General features: G+C 38.9%; 1 protein-coding gene across 8 annotated transcripts in view; it reads left to right on the top strand.

Annotated features, from left to right (window-relative positions):
- The first annotated feature begins 1 nt into the window (after position 1).
- The window catches only part of ubr2 (ubiquitin protein ligase E3 component n-recognin 2), a 176924-nt gene continuing 159060 nt past the window's right edge, over positions 2–17865 (top strand). For all 8 annotated transcript variants that reach the window (XM_072265038.1, XM_072265036.1, XM_072265037.1 and 5 more), the window contains exons 1-5: positions 2–99; positions 9717–9976; positions 11453–11531; positions 12863–12973; positions 15547–15677. In XM_072265038.1, the coding sequence (XP_072121139.1) occupies positions 22–99; positions 9717–9976; positions 11453–11531; positions 12863–12973; positions 15547–15677 (659 nt within the window). In that variant the 5' untranslated portion in view covers positions 2–21. The remainder of the gene's footprint in view (positions 100–9716; positions 9977–11452; positions 11532–12862; positions 12974–15546; positions 15678–17865) is intronic.

Raw genomic sequence — 17865 nt, 5'->3', positions numbered from 1 at the left:
GCCTTGGGCCTACGAGTGAAGATGGCCGCTACTGAGTCAGAAGAGGTTCCGTCTATCTCGAAGTTTTTAATGGACTGTTCGCCGAAGGACATCGCCTTGGTACGAAACATAATATGCCATCTATTTATCTGTCTCTCTCCGATATCCCTGAATGCAGTGTTCTCTCTTTTTAAAAAATCCTCGTCAGCGGTATTCGTCAGACTGGGTAAGGTTGCTAAGTTCAGACCGTTCCCAGGCCTGCAGCCTTGTTCTCGGATTTGCTGGGAGATGCTGTCCGCTGCGGGCCAACTCACCGGGTGGTGAAAATATGGGGAACACTTCATCGCTTTCGTGCGTGTACCCGTATAAAACCAAGGATGATCATTACTAATTTTAACTTTTTTTTTAACGGAAGAGTTTTCACGTTAAATTGTCGGAATAACACTTCCTGCTGTTGACATCAAGTTACAATTAATTTATAATACCAGTCTTATTAAATATAATTAGTTTACGAATCTTGCTGGTAGAGAAGAGGTTACTTAGCTTGAGGTCAAAATGTCAAGGAAGAGCTATCATCCTACACATTTTGTGTCAGTTGGCTGCACTCCAAATATCCTTAAGTTGTGATCGTTTTAAGACAGTTACTTGGGATTGAGGGTGACATAAGTTATGGTAGCTTGCTGGTGTACAACATGAATCTTTTCCCCTTTCTGATAACTATAAGCTTCAGTGATGAAGTTTATTTTTGGGGCACAGCATATTATTAAGATTAAAATAGATTTAATATCTCAGGCCTGCTGTAAAATTTTGTCAGATATCTAAATCACATAAAAATATTTAAAAGGAAATGGGTGGGAAGGGAGAGGGAATTTGATGGATTAATTAATTTCATTTTATTTATTTCCTAAATTTTCACTCTAAAGGAAAAAATATAGTTTACTGTAGTTGACTGATGGATAAGTGTTGGACAAAAACTATATGTTTAAAGCAAGTGTTAATTTTCTATATGTCACTTTCTATATTTTCTTTGTGTCCTTTAAGAAGGCCATTTGGTCCTTTAACCTGGTGGTGACTTGCAGTGCTCTCATTACCTCTCCAAACTATTCTCCCCACTTGTCCATCGACTCCCCCTAGATTCAACCATACATTTACACGCTAGGAGACCATTTGCCTATCAACATGCACATCTTTGGGATATGGGAGAAAACTGAAGGATCCAGTGAAACCCATATGGCCACAGGAGATGTGTTAACTCCACTCATTCAGCATCCGAGGTCAGGATTGAACCCAGGTCACTGGTGCTGTAAGAAGGTTAATGATATACTTTCCAAAACAGAAAATATTGCAGTGAATTGCCCAAAGGAGTTTATGGTTTAGTCCCTGATGCCTCATGACTCTGATAGTGGTTTAGTGCTTAGCTTTGGTGTGAATCAGAATCAGGTTTATTATCATTGATATATGTTGTGAAATTTCTTGTTTTGCTGCAGTAGTACAATGCAGTACATAAAAAAAATACAGCAAGTTAGAATAAGAAATATATTTTAAAAGTAGTAAGGTGCTGTTCATCAGTTCATGGACCTTTCGGAAATCTGATGACTGAAGGGAAGAAGCTGTCCTAAAATGTTGATTGTTCATCATCAGGCTTCTGTACCACCTTTCTGTTGGTAGTAATGAGGAGGGCATGTCTTGGATGGTGAGGATCCTTCAAAATAGAGCCCAACTTCTTGAGGAACTGACTTTTGAAAGTGTCCTTGATGATGGGATTTGTATCTTGCATGTTCAGATGTAAAACTGTTTCTGAAGCAGGGTGAATGGACTGGGTTTGTGTACTCACTCAAAACATAACTCTGATTACTCGAAATGATTCCTTGAGAATAGTTCTGACAGTCAAACTTGTCAGAAGTTTCATTACTGGAACAATTACTTTTGAACTGTCACTTGTTATGCTAAGGATTACTGAGACTTGAAAAATGCTACGTGACTATCCCTGAATAAAATTAGAAAATGTTGGAAATGTTAAGCAAGTGAGATGGGATTTGTGGTGAGGTGATAGACTACCAGTTGTGCTTGGAGGAGAAAACATTTGATCTTGAGATTTATAGTGAATGTGTACAGGATTGGCATGATTGATGTGTTTGTTCTATTATGATTCCAGTCAGAATTTAAGGCGAATTTCCTGTATCAGTGGTCAATAGCCAGGATATTGTAAGACAGATCAATTATTGTCTTAAAAGCTACCTTATAGAATATGGTTCCTTTGAAACTGTGTTAGTCAAAGCTATCTGATTTTATTAATGGCCATTAAATTTGTTCTCTGAGCAACAAGCCAATCAGATGTAATAAACAATCTCCTGGAAATTGTTGCAGAAAAATGCTTTTGGATTTCTATCATAAGATAATTAGATATAGGAGAAGAATTAGTCCCATTTGGGCTGTCGAGTTTGTTCCGCAATTTCATCATGGCTGATCCATTTTCCCTCACAGCCTCAATCTTCTGCCTTCACCCCATATCCCTTCATGCATTGACTAATCGAGAATGTATTAGCCTCTGCCTTGAATATACCAAATGATTTGGCTTCCACAGCCACCTCTGGCAAAGGAAACTCTTCCTCATCCCCATTATAAAAGGACATCCCTCTATTCTGAGGCTGTGCCCTCTGATCTTAGACTCCTCCACTGCAGCAAACATCCTTTCCATATCCACTCCTTCGAAGCTTTTCAGCATCAATAGGTTTTAATGAGGTCACCCCTCATTCTTCTGAATTCCAGTGAGTACAGGCCCAGACCCATCAAACGTTCTTCATATGACAAGCCTTTGAATCCCAGAATCATTTTCATAAACCTCATTTGAACCCTCTCCAATGTCAGCACATCCTTTCTTAGATAAGGAGCCCAAAACTCCTCTCAGTACTCAGTGAGGCTCACTAGTGTTTTATAAAATCTGAACATTACATCATAGAAACATAGAAAACATACAACACAATACAGGCCCTCCAGCCCACAAAGCTGTGCCGAACATGTCCCTACCTTAGAACTTCCTAGGCTTTACCCATAGCCCTCTATTTTTCTAAGCTCCATGTAGCCATCCAGAAGTCTCTTAAAAGACCTTATCATTTCCACCTCCACCACCTCTGCTGGCAGCCCATTCCATGCACTTACCACTGCAGAAAAACTTTACTCCTGATATCTCCTCTGTACCTGCTTCCAAGTACTTTAAAACTGTGCCCTCTCTTGCTAGATATTTCAGCCCTGGGGAAAAGCCTCTATCTGCACGATCAGTGCCTCTCAGTATCTTGTTCACCTCTATCAAGTCACCTCTCATACTCCGTCGCTCCAAGGAGAAAAGGCCGAGTTCAGTCAACCTTTTCGCATAAGGCATGATCCCCAATTCATGCAACATCCTTGTAAATCTCCTCTGCACCCTTTCTATGGATTCCACGTCCTTCCTATAGTGAGGCGACCAGAACTGAGCACAGTACTCCAAGTGGGGTCTGACCAGGGTCCTATATAGCTGCAACATTACCTCTCAGCTCTTAAACTCAATCCCACGATTGATGAAGGCCAATTAACCACAGAGTTATGCCTTCTTAACCACAGAGTCAACCTGCGTAGCAGCTTTGAGTATCCTATGGACTCGGTCCCCAAGATCCCTCTGATCCTCCACACTGTCAAGAGTCTTACGATTAATACTATATTTCATATTTGACCAACCAAAACGAACCACCTCACGCTTATCTGCGTTGAACTCCATCTGCCACTTCTCAGCCAGTTTTCCATCCTATCAATGTCCCGTTGTAACCTCTGACAGCCCTCCACACTATCCACAACACACCCAACCTTTGTGTCATCAGCAAATTTACTAACCCATCCCTCCACTTCCTCATCCAGGTCATTTATAAAAATCACAAAGAGTTGGGGTCCCAGAACAGATCCCTGAGGCACACCACTGGTCACCAGCTTCCATGCAGAATATGACCCGTCGACAACCACTCTTTGCCTTTTGTGGGCAAACCAGTTCTGGATCCACAAAGCAATGCCCCTTGAATCTCATGCCTCCTTACTTTCTCAATAAGCCTTGCATGGTGTACCTTATCAAATGCCTTGCTAAAATCCATATGACACTTCATCAATGTGCTTAATCACATCCTCAAAAAATTCAATCAGGCTCGTAAGGCACGACCTGCCTTTGATAAAGCTCTGCTAACTATTCCTAATCACATTATGCCTCTCCAAATGTTCATAAATCCTGCCACTCAGGATCTTCTCCATCAACTTACCAACCACTGAGGTTAGACTCACTGGTGTATAATTTCCTGGGCTATCCCTACTCCCTTTCTTGAATAAGGGAACAACATCCGCAACCCTCCAATCCTCCGGAACCTCTCCCGTTGTCATTGATGATGTAAAGATCATCGCCAGAGGCTCAGCAATCTCCTCCCTCGCTTCCCTCAGTAGCCTGGTGTACATTCCGTCCGGTCCCGGTGACTTATCCAAATTGATGCTTTCCAAAAGCTCCAGCACATCCTCTTTCTTAGTATCTACATTCAAGCTTTTCTGTCCACTTCAAGTCATCCCTATAATCACCAAGGTCCTTTTCTGTAGTGAATACTGAAGCAAAGTATTCATTAAGTGTGTGTGTTTGTTTGTGTGTTTGTTTGTGTGTATGCGTGCGCGCCCTTAACTCCTAATGGAGTTGTTGGGGCGCTGTCATGACAAGTTTTTTTTTTGTATGCTCATCGTACGGCGTGTCTTGGGCATCTGAAACCTGGCGGAGCCCATCCCTCTCCAGGATTTTTTTTTACGAGGTTGAGTTGTTAGCTCGACACTCAACCCAGGCACGGATGGAGAGCATGCAAGGGGGCGGGCTGGATTCGAACTCGGGACCTCTTGCCCCGAAGTCCAGTGCTGATGCCACTACGTCACCAGCTGGTTATTCATTTCTTCTTTTCTTTTCAATCTTTTTATTAGTTTCATAATGATAAACATACCATAATATTGATACAAAGTTGTTGGGATTACATTGTTATGATTAACATAGTTAAATATAAACTCAGTTAACAAATGGGTATTAAATCTCCCAATCATACAGGATGCAAATGTAATAAACAAAAAAAATATAGGAAAAAAATCATGAAAAAGGGAAGAAAATAAAAATATACCCCAAAAGAAAAACTAACCTAAACAGTGTTAATCAACTAAACTAAGAGAAAAAAAAGACATGGGCTGTTATATAACATCAAAGAAAAAGGAACCATTAGTGTCGTCGACTCCGCTCCTCTCAACGTATATTAAAATGGAATAGAATAAGTTTGGAAAAGGTCAAATTACATCATATGAAAATGTTGAATAAATGGCCTCCAAGTGTTTCCGAATTTAACAGAGGTATCAAAAATAACACTTCTAATTTTTTCTAAGTTTAAACACAACATAGTTTGAGCGAACCAATGAAATGTGGTGGGAGGATTAATCTCTTTCCAATTCAGCAAAATGGATCTTCTAGCCATTAATGTAAGAAATGCAATCATCTGACGAGCTGAAGAGGTTAAATGACTTGACTCTCTCATTGGTAACCCAAAAAAAAGTTATTCATAAAGTACCTCTGCTATTTCCTCCGGTTCTATACACACCATTCCATACCATTGTCACACTTGATTGGTCCTATCCGCTCATGTCTTATCCTCTTGCTCTTCACATATTTGTAGAATGCTTTAGGGGTTTTCAGTAATCCTGTCTACCAAGGTCTTCTCGTTGCCCCTTCTGGCTCTCCTAATTTCATTGTTAAGCTCCTTCCTTATAATCTTCTAGATCTCTATCATTACCTAGTATTTTGAACTTTTTGTAAGCTCTTCTTTTCTTGACTAGATTTACAACAGCCTTTGTGCACCATGGATCTTGTACCCTACCATCCTTTCCATGTCTCATTGGAACGTACCTACTCAGAACCCCACACAAATATCCCCTGAACATTTGCCACATTTCTTCAGAACGTTTCCCTGAGGACATCTGTTTCCAATTTATGCTTTCAAGTTCCTGCCTGATAGTCTCATAGTTCCCCTTACTCCAATTAAACGTTTCCCTAACTTGTCTGTTCCTATCCCTATCCAGTGCTATGGTAAAGGAGGTAGAATTGTGATCACTATCTCCAGAATTCTCTCCCACTGAGAGACCTGACACCAGACCAGGTCAATTTCCCAATACCAGATCAAGTGCAGCCTCTCCTCTTGTAGGCTTATCTACATATTGTGTCAAGAAACCTTCCTGAACACACCTAACAAACTCCACCCCATCAAAACCCCTCACTCCAGGGAGGAGCCAATCAATATTTGGGAAATTAAAATCTCCCACCACAACAACCCTATTATTATTACTTCTTTTCAGAATCTGTCTCCCTATCTGCTCCTTGATGTCCCTGTTACTATTGGGTGGTCTATAAAAAACACCCAGTAGAGTTATTGACCCCTTCCTATTCCTAACTTGCACCCACAGAGACTCCGTAGACAACCCATCCATGACTTCCTCCTTTTCTGCAGCCGTGACACTATCTCTGATCAACAGTGCCACGCCCCCACCTCTTTTGCCTCCCTTCCTATCCTTTCTGAAACATCTAAAGCCTGGCACTTGATGTAGCCATTCCTGCCACTGTACTATCCAAGTCTCTGTGATGGCCACAACATCATGGCTCCAAGTGCTGATCCACGCTGTAAGCTCATCTGCTTTATTCATGATACTCCTCGCATTAAAATAGACACATCTCAAACCATTGGACGGAGCGTGTTCCTTCTCTATCACCTGCCTATCCTCCCTTTCGCACTGTCTCCAACATTTCTCTATTTGTGAGCCAACCTCCCTTTCCTCTGTCACTTCAGTTTGGTTCCCACCCCCCCAGCAATTCTCGTTTAAACTCTCCCCAATAGCTTTAGCAAACTTTCCCGCCAGGACATTAGTCCCCCTCGGACTCAAGTGCAAACCGTCCTTTTTGTACAGGTCACACCTACCCCATAAGAGGTCCCAATGATCCAGAAATCTGAATCCCTGCCCCAGCTTCAATCCCTCAACCTTGCTTTTGTTTTCTAGTCCTCTTGAAATGAATGCTAACATTACATTAGCCTTTCTCACCACCAACTCAACCTGCAAATTAATCTTTAGCGAATCATACTCAAGGACTCCCAAGTCCCTTTGCACCACAGATTTTTGAATTTTCTCTCCATTTAGAAAAGAGTGTACATTTTTTCTTTCTTTTATCAAAGTGCATGACTATACACTTCCGGACAGTGTATTCCATCTGCCACTTCTTTGCCCATTCTCCTAATCTGTCTAAATCCTGTAGCCCCTCTACTTCCTCAAAATTACCTGCCCCTCTGCATCTCTTTGTATCATCTGCAAACTTTTCCACAAAGCCATCAATTCCATCATCCAAGTCATTGACATATAACAGAAGAAGAAATGGTCCTAACACAGAACCTTGTGGAACACCACAAGTCACTGGCAACCAACTAGAAAAGGCTCCCTTTATTCCCATTCTTTGCCTCTTGCCAGTAAGCCATTGCTTTATCCATGCTAGTATCTATCCATGGGCTCTTATCTTGTGACACCTTGCCAAAGGCCTTCTGAGAATCCAGTGATTCTCCTTTGTCTATCCTGCTTGTTATTTCTTCAAAGAATTTAACGGATTTGTCAGGCAAGATTTTCCCTCAAGTTAAACCATGCTGACTATGGTCTATTTAATCATGTACCTCCAAGTGCCCTGAAACCACATCCTTAACAATTGACTTCAACATCATCCCAACCACTGAGATAGACTACAAGGCTATAATTTTCTTTCTGATGCCTCTCTCGCTTCTTGAAGAGTGGAGTGACATTTGCAATTTTTCATTCCTCTGGAGCCATGCCAGAATCACTGAAAGATCATTACCAATGCTTCCACAATCTTTTCAGCCACCTCTTTCAGAACCGTGGATTGTATACCAATTAATCCAAGTGACTTATCTATATTCAGACATTTCAGTTTCCCAAAAACTTTCTCCCTTGTAATGGTAATTTCACATACTTCTGCCCTCTGACACTCTTGAACTTCCAGCATACTGTTAGTGTCTTCCATAGTGAAGATTGATGCAAGATACTTATTCAGTTCATCCATCATTTCCTTATCTTCCACTACTACTACTCCAGCAGAGTTTTCCAGCAGTCCAATATCTATTCTCATCTTTTACACTTTTATGTAATAGTAAGGGAATGACATTTCCAGGTTGGTCCTTTGGTTGCAGTAGTAAGCATACTTACAGAAGGTTTTTTGTGTTTGGATGACTTCCTAAGCTTGAGAGAAGGGAACATTTAATTAGGGGTCTCATTATTAGTCAGTGTACAAGTGATGCACATATCTGTTGCCATAAAATCAGAATTTAATAATTTATGTTTATTCTTCTGATACCCATGGTCTTGTTTTCATCCTGGATAATATATTTGTGTTTATAAGGCATTGAATGCCAGAGAGTAAACATTTTAAAAACAAAACTGCAGAAGCTGGAAGTTTTAAACAAGAACGAAGCATACCATGTATACTCAGCAGATCATGGTAACAGCTGTGGGAAGAGAGACATTATCAATGTTTTAGGTAACATTTCAGAATTGAAAGGGTGATAGAGAAGCTTGTTAAGCTGCAGGGATTTGGGGATGGAGATGTCTGGGTCAAACAGGAGTGTCATGGAGCTAAGCTGTAAAGATTATGCGGATGATATGAATGGGAGCAGTAAGCGAGTGAGATAATAGTCAAAAGAATCTAGAAAAAACATACAATATGGGAACTGGAAAATGCAGAGCTAAAGGATATGCCCAGTTGGTTGGCTAGGTATATCCTACACTCCCAAAGATGATAAAAGAGGAAGGAAGCTAACAAAAACTGAGCTAATATCAAAAATGGATGACTGATACAGACAAATGAATCACTTTACCTGAAGTTATAGAATTGAGTCTTTTTTTGTTATTTTTGCCTGTTTTCACTCTCCAATTGTTCCCATTCACTCCTTGAGCAGATAGACTAGGTAAGCTTGTTTAAATATTTTAAATTGTTCAATCATGGTTACATTTTTGTTATTTTTGTTTAATAATTCATTTCTTATAATATTTGAGCATTGATGACAAAAGCATTTAGTTCTTCACAGATTTGATAATTGGCCGAGCCTGAGTGTGACATGACATTTGGAAGAGATTTTTCATTGTCAGAGTTTATGCTGGACGTGAGAAAAGAGCTACAATTTGAAATGTACTTCCTTAGTAAGACAGATACATGCAAAATAGTTTTAAAAAGGTAATTGGCCAAATAATTGAAGTAGAAAAGTTGCAGGGATTTGGAGAAGTGAGCAGGGTAGTGGAGTAATCTGGATTGTTATCCAGAAGTAGTAATACATGCTCAGTGGCTAAATAGACTTGTATGATAAATGTTCAGCAATTCTATGATTTAACTGAATGCCTTCACCTCAGAGAAATTTATTCATAAAGGTGTAATTAGATAAATTGGTTTGAGGATTGGGCAGTTATTCTTATTGCAGGCAAACAATAACCTTTTCACCAGAGCTGATCTCAAATTTATTGAGGGTGTATAGTTAGTGCATTTGTACTGAAAATTATAAATGTATGCTTTTTCATTATTGATAGTATTATTTTACAAAATGATATTGTAGTTAAATAGTTTTAAATGTTTTTTTGCAAAAATCAAATATATTTGATATTTTTCTTCTTAGAACTGGCTTCAAGCAACAGATTTGACTAAGGATGTGTACCATCATCTTGCCTATTTCGTACCAAAGATTTATTGTAGAGACTCTAACCCTAATCCACTGAATGAAGAAATGTTAGCTCAGCATATTCTTTTGGGACCAATGGAATGGTACCTGTGTGGAGAGGATCCAGCTGTGGGAATGATTAAACTTGAAAAGGCAAATAAGTCATTACAGCTTTGTGGACGTGTTTTCAAAATCGGGGAGCCTACCTATTCTTGCAGGTATCAAAATTGCAACAATTAAATTCTAAATATCTTATACCCACTTGGACCATAAGACATGAGTAGAATTATACCTTTTGATCTATTTAGTATGTGCTACCATGTGGTGTTATGGGAATTGTTTGAACAGGAATCACACTCTCAGGAATGTTTAATTTCATTAATTTTTTTTCTGTACTTTAAGTCAACTGAGAAGGAATGGGAACCTGAATATTTTCAGAGTTTTTTTTTTGTTGAAGCATATTTCGTTATTTGCTGTGATACTTTTAGCATTTTTGTGTATGCTTTTTCCCTTTATGGACAATTTTGTTTTGCTGCATAGTTCCCTTACCTGGTATGCTGAGGCTAAATCTGCAATGAAAAGTATGCTCAAATGTAGTTATCCTAATTCCAAAGATATGCAAGTTCTGATAAACAACGCTAAGTTTTTCCTTAAGTTTTCTGCAACCTACAGTACATGTTATGAATTGAAGAGAAAAAATAAAAGCATTACTGAAGAAAAATTGTCTTTATCTTTTTGAAACACATTTGACTTGCATTCTATAGAGTAGAAAAGTGGGGGGATGGGTATTGCTGAGGAGCCATTTCATGTAAATTTTCTGTGATCTTTTTCTGACCTTCCTGACAATTACAATTTTTTTGTGAAATGAGAACTAGTCAAGTCTCACTTAATAAATGTTAATATACTGTGTCAACAACAATGCAAAAATTCAGTCGATCTGAACTCAAGCGGGGCTTGAGAGACGCATTTTTATTGCATTCAAATCATTCTCTGCTTGCGTGAAAGATCTTAAGACGCTCTGCAATTTGACTTTTGACCTATTCAATTTTCCAACTGATGAATTGGTATCAAGGGTTCATATCCTTGGATCAACATGTAAGGAGCATTTTTCCAGAGGGCTTCAACTAATTGCAGTTTGACAGTTAGTCTGTCTAGCCACCGTAGTCCATATAGCCACAATGGCTTGTATGTCATAGTATGCTGCTCTTATGCCGTCCAAGGTCATGCAGTCTTCTGGAGGATTTGTTAAATTGGTTCTGCCAGAGCACGATTGAATAAATTTTGCTTGATATTGAAGTGTCAATTACAACAAAATAAAAAAGGGGCAATTCACATTGAAACTGCACAACATTCGGGTGGTTAATGGCCTCTAAGAGAGAGAGTCAAGAAGATGCAAAATATACTCAGTAAGAATCTATGTGGTGTGGCTGCAAGAAAATTGATTTTCATGTTGCAAACATTGGAACCTTTTGGAATTTTTTAAGATATGGTTTTCCACTTAATTAGGAGAATGATATATTCAATTGTATGTGATCTGTAATTTATTTCAAAACGAGGTGTTAAATAGTGGTAAGGACTTGATAATCCTCCTCCTGTTAACATTATTCTGAGCCTTATTCTGGAAGAAGATATTTTTTTATAAAAAGTCCATGATGTCCAAGCCTAACTCAACTGTTATTATCTTATTATTGAAGGGACTGTGCAGTAGACCCAACCTGTGTGCTGTGCATGGAATGCTTCTTGAACAGCGTGCATAGAGAACATAGATATAGGGTAGGCTGTTCTATTTTCATTTCACTATATTTTGTACAATTGTAACCTTAATTGAAGCATAACATGAAGCTTCAGGTTTGCTTGACAACATATAGACATTGTATATCAGCTATTTAATGCATTGAAAATCTGTTGAACTATTCCACAATGTGGATGTGTTAATTGAAAAAAATTTGCATTTGATTACTGAATTGTGTGACCTCATAGTAGCTTATGTAATGCAGCCAATGTGTTTTTTGGAATGGATCACAGAGAGAGATGCTGGAGTTCCATTTCTTCATGATCAGGTATTGAACAGCTAGGTAGATTGCAAAGATTGAATTTGGGATTAAGTATTGAAAGGGTTATGATTTCAAGAGCATATCTCATTGCTGTTCTCTTTATTGCTTTCCCCATATTTCTATCCCACTGCTATTTTCCCTCACAGTCTTCATTTTATAATTCCCAGAAAATCCAGAACTCTGCAAACTGTTAACACATTGTTTATGTTGAAGCCACGGCTCAGTGCATGTGTTCCAATTCCTTATGTTCTCCTTGTGTACATTCTTCTGTGACTCATCTGCTCTGGTGGTTTGCTTGGAGTTCCCAAGCTTTGTTACCAGTAATCCAAGTTTTGACTTTTTTTATAAGTTGAAAACTACAGTTGAAATATATCATTACAACAGAAATTGCTGAAAATTTTAAGCAAATCAGGCAGCAGCTGCAGCAAGACAACTGAGCTAATATTTCATGCCATGAACCTTTCTCAGAATTAATTATTAATAATGATGTACCAATATATGTTCATGATGTTTCAAGATGACCTTGAATCATCATAAACATATTTTGTAATGATAATTTAAAAAATCATTTTGTCAGCATTTATAAAATGGGATTTTAATGACCTGAAACATAGAGACATTCTCTCTCCACAAATCCATCTGTATCTGTTTTCTCCATGTTTGGCTTTCATTTCCCCCATTAACTGCTCAAGGTTTGTTGCTTTTCTCACCACCTTTAAAAGCCCTGAAGATCGTTTTAGAGATGTAGGTTTTTTTGCTTTCCCTTCGAATTTTCTCTCGTGAGGTTTATAGAGAGGTAGATTAATCAAAATAATCAAGGAATTTGGGAGATTTTGTTAAAAGTGGCAACATAAATATTTTTACAAAGTACGGTATGAAGTTAGATTGTATTTCTTTTTTCTGCCAAATTGAGGGCTTATAATTGATGATGTTAATGAGATCAGAAAAACAATTGAGCTATTTAAAATTGGTCAGAAGTGGTGGTAGGAATTTCTATTTGCCTTCCATTTCCTTGAATTAGTTTTCCTGTTTCCTAACTATTTGATCTAGATGACAACATCAGGTGGAGGAGGTTTCTGTGACTGCGGAGACACTGAAGCTTGGAAGCAAGGTCCATATTGTCGAAACCATGAACCTTCTGGCTCTGAGGCACTGGAGGAGGTATATGTTTTGCCTCAGAACCTTTCATAAATTTGCAACCTGTTAGATCATCATTCTCATGTTTTGTTAAATCATTCTTGGTTCATTCTGTGCAAGTATCCCATTTTTGCAACCTATTTTATTTACAACTAAATTGTATATTATACTCCCAGTTGTTGCTGAATCAAGTTCTTGTTTAAATTCAGAAGTTTTGTGTGTTTTTAAAAGTAGTTATGTTTGTTGTTTACAACTGACATTGACAACTCAGAAGATCAAATTGTGCAGTCCTGCAGTCTTAGTGATGTATTTATTATTTAATTCTGTCACTTTTCCCAAAAGTCACTTACTCAGGTTTATTTACATTTGCATGCACCTCGCACCTGTCTACTTATTAACTGATCTGTATCTTTCTTCAGCTTTCTTCTTGCAAATTGCCCTTTTTTAGTTACAATAAGTTTCACTGAATGCAATAAGGAACTACTTACAACAGATAATCTGGGTTCTTTCTTCTCTACCAAGACCATTCTATTTGATTGGGTTGTTTCAATTAAGATCCTGTAAAATATCTTTCCAGATGTTATTTGAAATTCAAGTGTAAACAGACTTCTTCGAAAATATTAGCTATCACATAACTAGATCTTGCTATTGGTGCACTTCAATGAAGATGGGTGGTTCCTAGTTTCCACAGACTTAGTGGCCCAAAGAGCCCATTTCCGTGCTCTGATTGTATGACTTAACAAAGCCATATTTTCAGTATTTTAAAGGTTTTATTATAAATGGATGTGGGATTAGAGATTTGCAATTTAAGGGAAATCAATGAAGAAACAATCAAAGGGCTTTTCCCTTCAGCTCTGCCATTAACTGATGCCATTGCTCTGATGCTGAAAAGGACTTGAAAAGATGGTGTGGTTACCAACTAAGCTAGTAAGCTGTTGTTTGAAGAACACCTTCCAACTAAGTAATTTGTAATCCATTGGTATGAAGGTTGAATATCGAGCAGTAGTAAATCAAGGCAATTGGACTTGCTGTGTTGTCTAGAAGATGTTTTGCCACTCATCCGAGAGGCTCCTTTAGTTCTGATCCATGATGGGTGTTCTCCAGTTTATAAACTCTGAGTTGTTTAAAGGTACAGCAATCACATGAGGGTCGTTAAGAGTAGTAGAGGTAATGAGAGGGTCATTAGTCTTATCTTTGCATGGAGATGCTGTGGTGGAGATGTTAGGACTGCATTGTAAGTCGCTGGTAGGTGGTGTCATACCCCACACCCTTTGTTCAGGGATGGGTTTTCCAGTTTGACAAAGATGGCTTCTTTAACCCCTGTTTCAAACCACCTGTCCTGAAGGTTGAGATTTCCAATTTCAGGTCACCCTTGCCTTACAATTCACCTTTAGTCCTCAGTTTTGTTCTTTTTTTCATAGGCACATCTAACTCCTCTTTCCCCCATTTGGTTCTATCTATCTTTAACTCCTTCTCTCCTAGTATGGTTGTTTCCATTAGCAACTTTCTTATTTTTCAGATACCATACCTGTGGTTTTTGTGTCCCAGCTTATCACTATTCAGTAGCTGTCTCCACGTTACACTCTCCCTTCCTCTAGCGTGGTCCTGTCTGATTTTTTTTTCCTTGACTGCTGTCAATTTTGGCCATCTTCATCCTCCACTTTCTCCACATGGGTCCTCTGTCTATTGTCCTCAACCTCTTCTCAGTCAATCCCTCCTAATTTCATTTTTTTAGTGGCTTCCTTCCCATTCCACTCTGTCCCGATGCAGCGTCAGTTTTCTCTCATTAGGTGCTACAGGGCCCCACTGAGTTAGTATTTACTCCAGATTTCGGATTCACTTTTATTTAAACATTGAAACATACAGTGAAATGTGTTATTTGAAGTAACAACCAACACAACCTAAGGATGTGCTGGGACTGCCTGTAAATGTTGGCACATTCCGGTGCCAAAGTAGTGTGCTCATACTGCTTGGCTGAACAACACAGGGCACAAGCAAGAAACCTACAGACACGCACACACCTAGTCCTTCAGTGCTGGGATAATTCTCCGATCCTCCAGTCTGCAGATACCAGGCTTTGGCCATCAGGATTTGACTTTCAGACTTGTGATCAACCTTTGTCCTTTGGTCTTTTCTCCCAGACAGGCCAATGTTGGGACTCCAGGCCTTTAACTCCAAGCTCACTGACTCACAGGCCATGTACCACCTGTGCACACAGACATCTGATCCCATTACCCACCAACCTGGGTCAACCCAACATTCACACGTCCATGTCACTGGCCTTAGAGTGCGGAGTGGTGGTGTAGCCTGACCTCTAACTCCTCCACATCCCTATCTCTAAACCCCAAGCTGACTCCTAACTTCGTCCTCTGTCGCCTAAACCATCCAGCATCTGTTGGTCTCTATGTTTTCACTTGCAAGCTTATGTGACAAATAGAAGGGTTTTTCTTGGAATCAAAAACCAGTCGTAAAACAACTTTTTCATCCCCTGTTAAAATTCTTAACACTTAGAATACATTTTTGTTTTCCTCGTAATTCTTATGCTTTGATAATGCATTTGGATTGAGTTAAACTTTAATTCACTCTTCTGTTCTTAGGATCCTCTGGCACATTTATCTGAGGACATGATTGGACGTGCCTATAATATTTTTGCAATTGTATTCAAATATGCAGTAGATATGCTAACATGGGTAGAGGAAGATAGTCTGCCTTCTGGATTAGAACCCCTGTAAGTATTAATAATAAATGTAAATGCGTTAAGATGAGTTGATGTAGAATTGTAGTGAAAAGCTGGTTTGAAAATTATTGCTTTTTGTATTTTTGCTTTTCTTCTGTGTGCCACCTTAAGATTACTTTCTTCTATTTGCCTGTATTCCCCTATTTTGTTTGATGCAGCCAAGAAAGCTCAACAGCACTTCTCCTTCCTTAGAAGGCGAGAAGCAATTTGGCATGTTCCCTTTAACCCTCACCAATTTCTAGCAATACACCACGGAAAGCATCCTTTCTGAGTGCATCATGGTCACTGCACTGCAGGTGACTGCAAGTTATGGACAGAGCTCAGCATATTACAAAATCCAGCCACCCTGAACATCCTCTCTTCCATCCCCTCCAATCGGGCAGAAGATAAAAAAGCCTGAAAACACATACCACCAATCTCGAGGAAGGTTCATTCCTGATGTCAGAGGAATATTGCATGTTTTCCTCGTATGAAAAGATGAATTCTTGATCTCCCAGTTTACCTCATTGTGACCTTGCACCTTACTGTTTACCTGCACTGCACTGTAACACTTCAGGTTTGCACTCTGTTGTTATACTACCACAGTGTACGGTTGTAGTGACCTGTAATTGATGACTGCTACGGATATCATGTACGTGAGAATAATGAGCTATTTGACTAATTTACCCATTATAAGCCAACCTTTATGTATTTCAGTGCTGCTGGCTCACATGTTGTCACAGGACTGAAAGGTATTTGCCCAACTGCAACAAACATCCAGACCCTCTACTCTTGACTAGTTATTTATCCTTGTAAGACAATTGGACTGAAGCAAGTTACAATTCATCTGTTTGAATGCTGATTAAAACTAAATTTCAGTTTTTAATGGGCACCATATTGTAATTGAAATCTGCTGGTGGGCTAATAATGCAAACATCTCATCTCGTTTTTTTCACCTTACCATCTTCAGAAAATTCATGACATCAGTTACTGTGTCTGGTTTCTTTACTGTTACCAACAGTTTGCTAAGCACCATACCAAACACAAGTTAGCTGAGTTGAAAACAGCATTGCAACTCTGCTGATTTTTTTTCCTTCCTCAATGCTCATGAGTGAGGGCTGAAAATGTGACTCACTCAGTTTCTTTGCAGCCCACACTCTCCATGCCCTTCTTTCTTAATTTCACTCCAGATGTTTACTGAAGTTATGAACTTAGCTGGACCATTGGCAGCTTTAGTAATCTTTAGGTAAATCATCAATGTATTGTGTATTTGCTTTTGTGCCTGATTAGTTATTGCTTATGCATTCAGAGTAGCTGTGGGTTTATGACAATGGTGCTTCAAATGTTCTTCAAATGATTGATCGACTGAATTCCAGCACAGGTTTTCAAGATGAACCACTATGTGAAATCTTGTATTCTTACCACAAAAGGCACAGGAAGAATCACTTTTTGATTGCTCTGTATTTTTGTTCATGGATATATGGTTTAAAACTGGGCAATTCAACTATAGAGAATCCCTTTAAAGACTAAATAGAACCTCTCAAAAGTTGCTGGAACAGAGAAGAAAATAGTAAATCTGTAAATGATTCCGGTTAATTGGGCCATCAGTTAATCGGGGCAGCCACTTATTTGGGACAATTCTTAAAGAACAAAAACTAATCAAGAAAATAGCCTGGATTTCCTTTGTTTATTTGGGACGCTGCATCGCTTAATTGGGGCAGGAGACTGTTGCAGAACAGTTTCTGACTAGTGTCAGTCATGTGTACTTGTGTGGCTGTTAGACACTATGCCATGCTTAGATCGAAGTTTTAAATAGCGTCAGTTGTGTGTGCTTGTGTTATATTATCTATTTGGGCCAATGGACACTGATTCAAAAAGCTGTGATGTTTTTAATTTTTGACTTTCAAAAATTTTCAGGCCCTTATCAGGATGCTACAAAAAGATTTGACACTAGCTGAAAAAAGTTACCCTAAGTGCCTGCACTGATTCTGTTCATTTACAGTCAATCTGAAGAACACAGCAGTGTTCACTGAATGAAATCCTCCATCAATAACTGTAACTAACTAATACTCACTTTATAGCACTGTTGTCATATTGTCAGTGTTCTAATTTGTTCTGTAAATACATAATTTGTTACTCAAATGGTAGTTTGTCCTTTCTATACCTTTTTAATTAACTTTGGATAATTGGGGCAGTCCCT

The sequence above is a fragment of the Mobula birostris genome, chromosome 8 (assembly GCF_030028105.1).
Source record: "Mobula birostris isolate sMobBir1 chromosome 8, sMobBir1.hap1, whole genome shotgun sequence".
Classification (NCBI taxonomy): domain Eukaryota; kingdom Metazoa; phylum Chordata; class Chondrichthyes; order Myliobatiformes; family Myliobatidae; genus Mobula; species Mobula birostris.
This window is presented reverse-complemented; position numbering and strand designations above follow the sequence as displayed.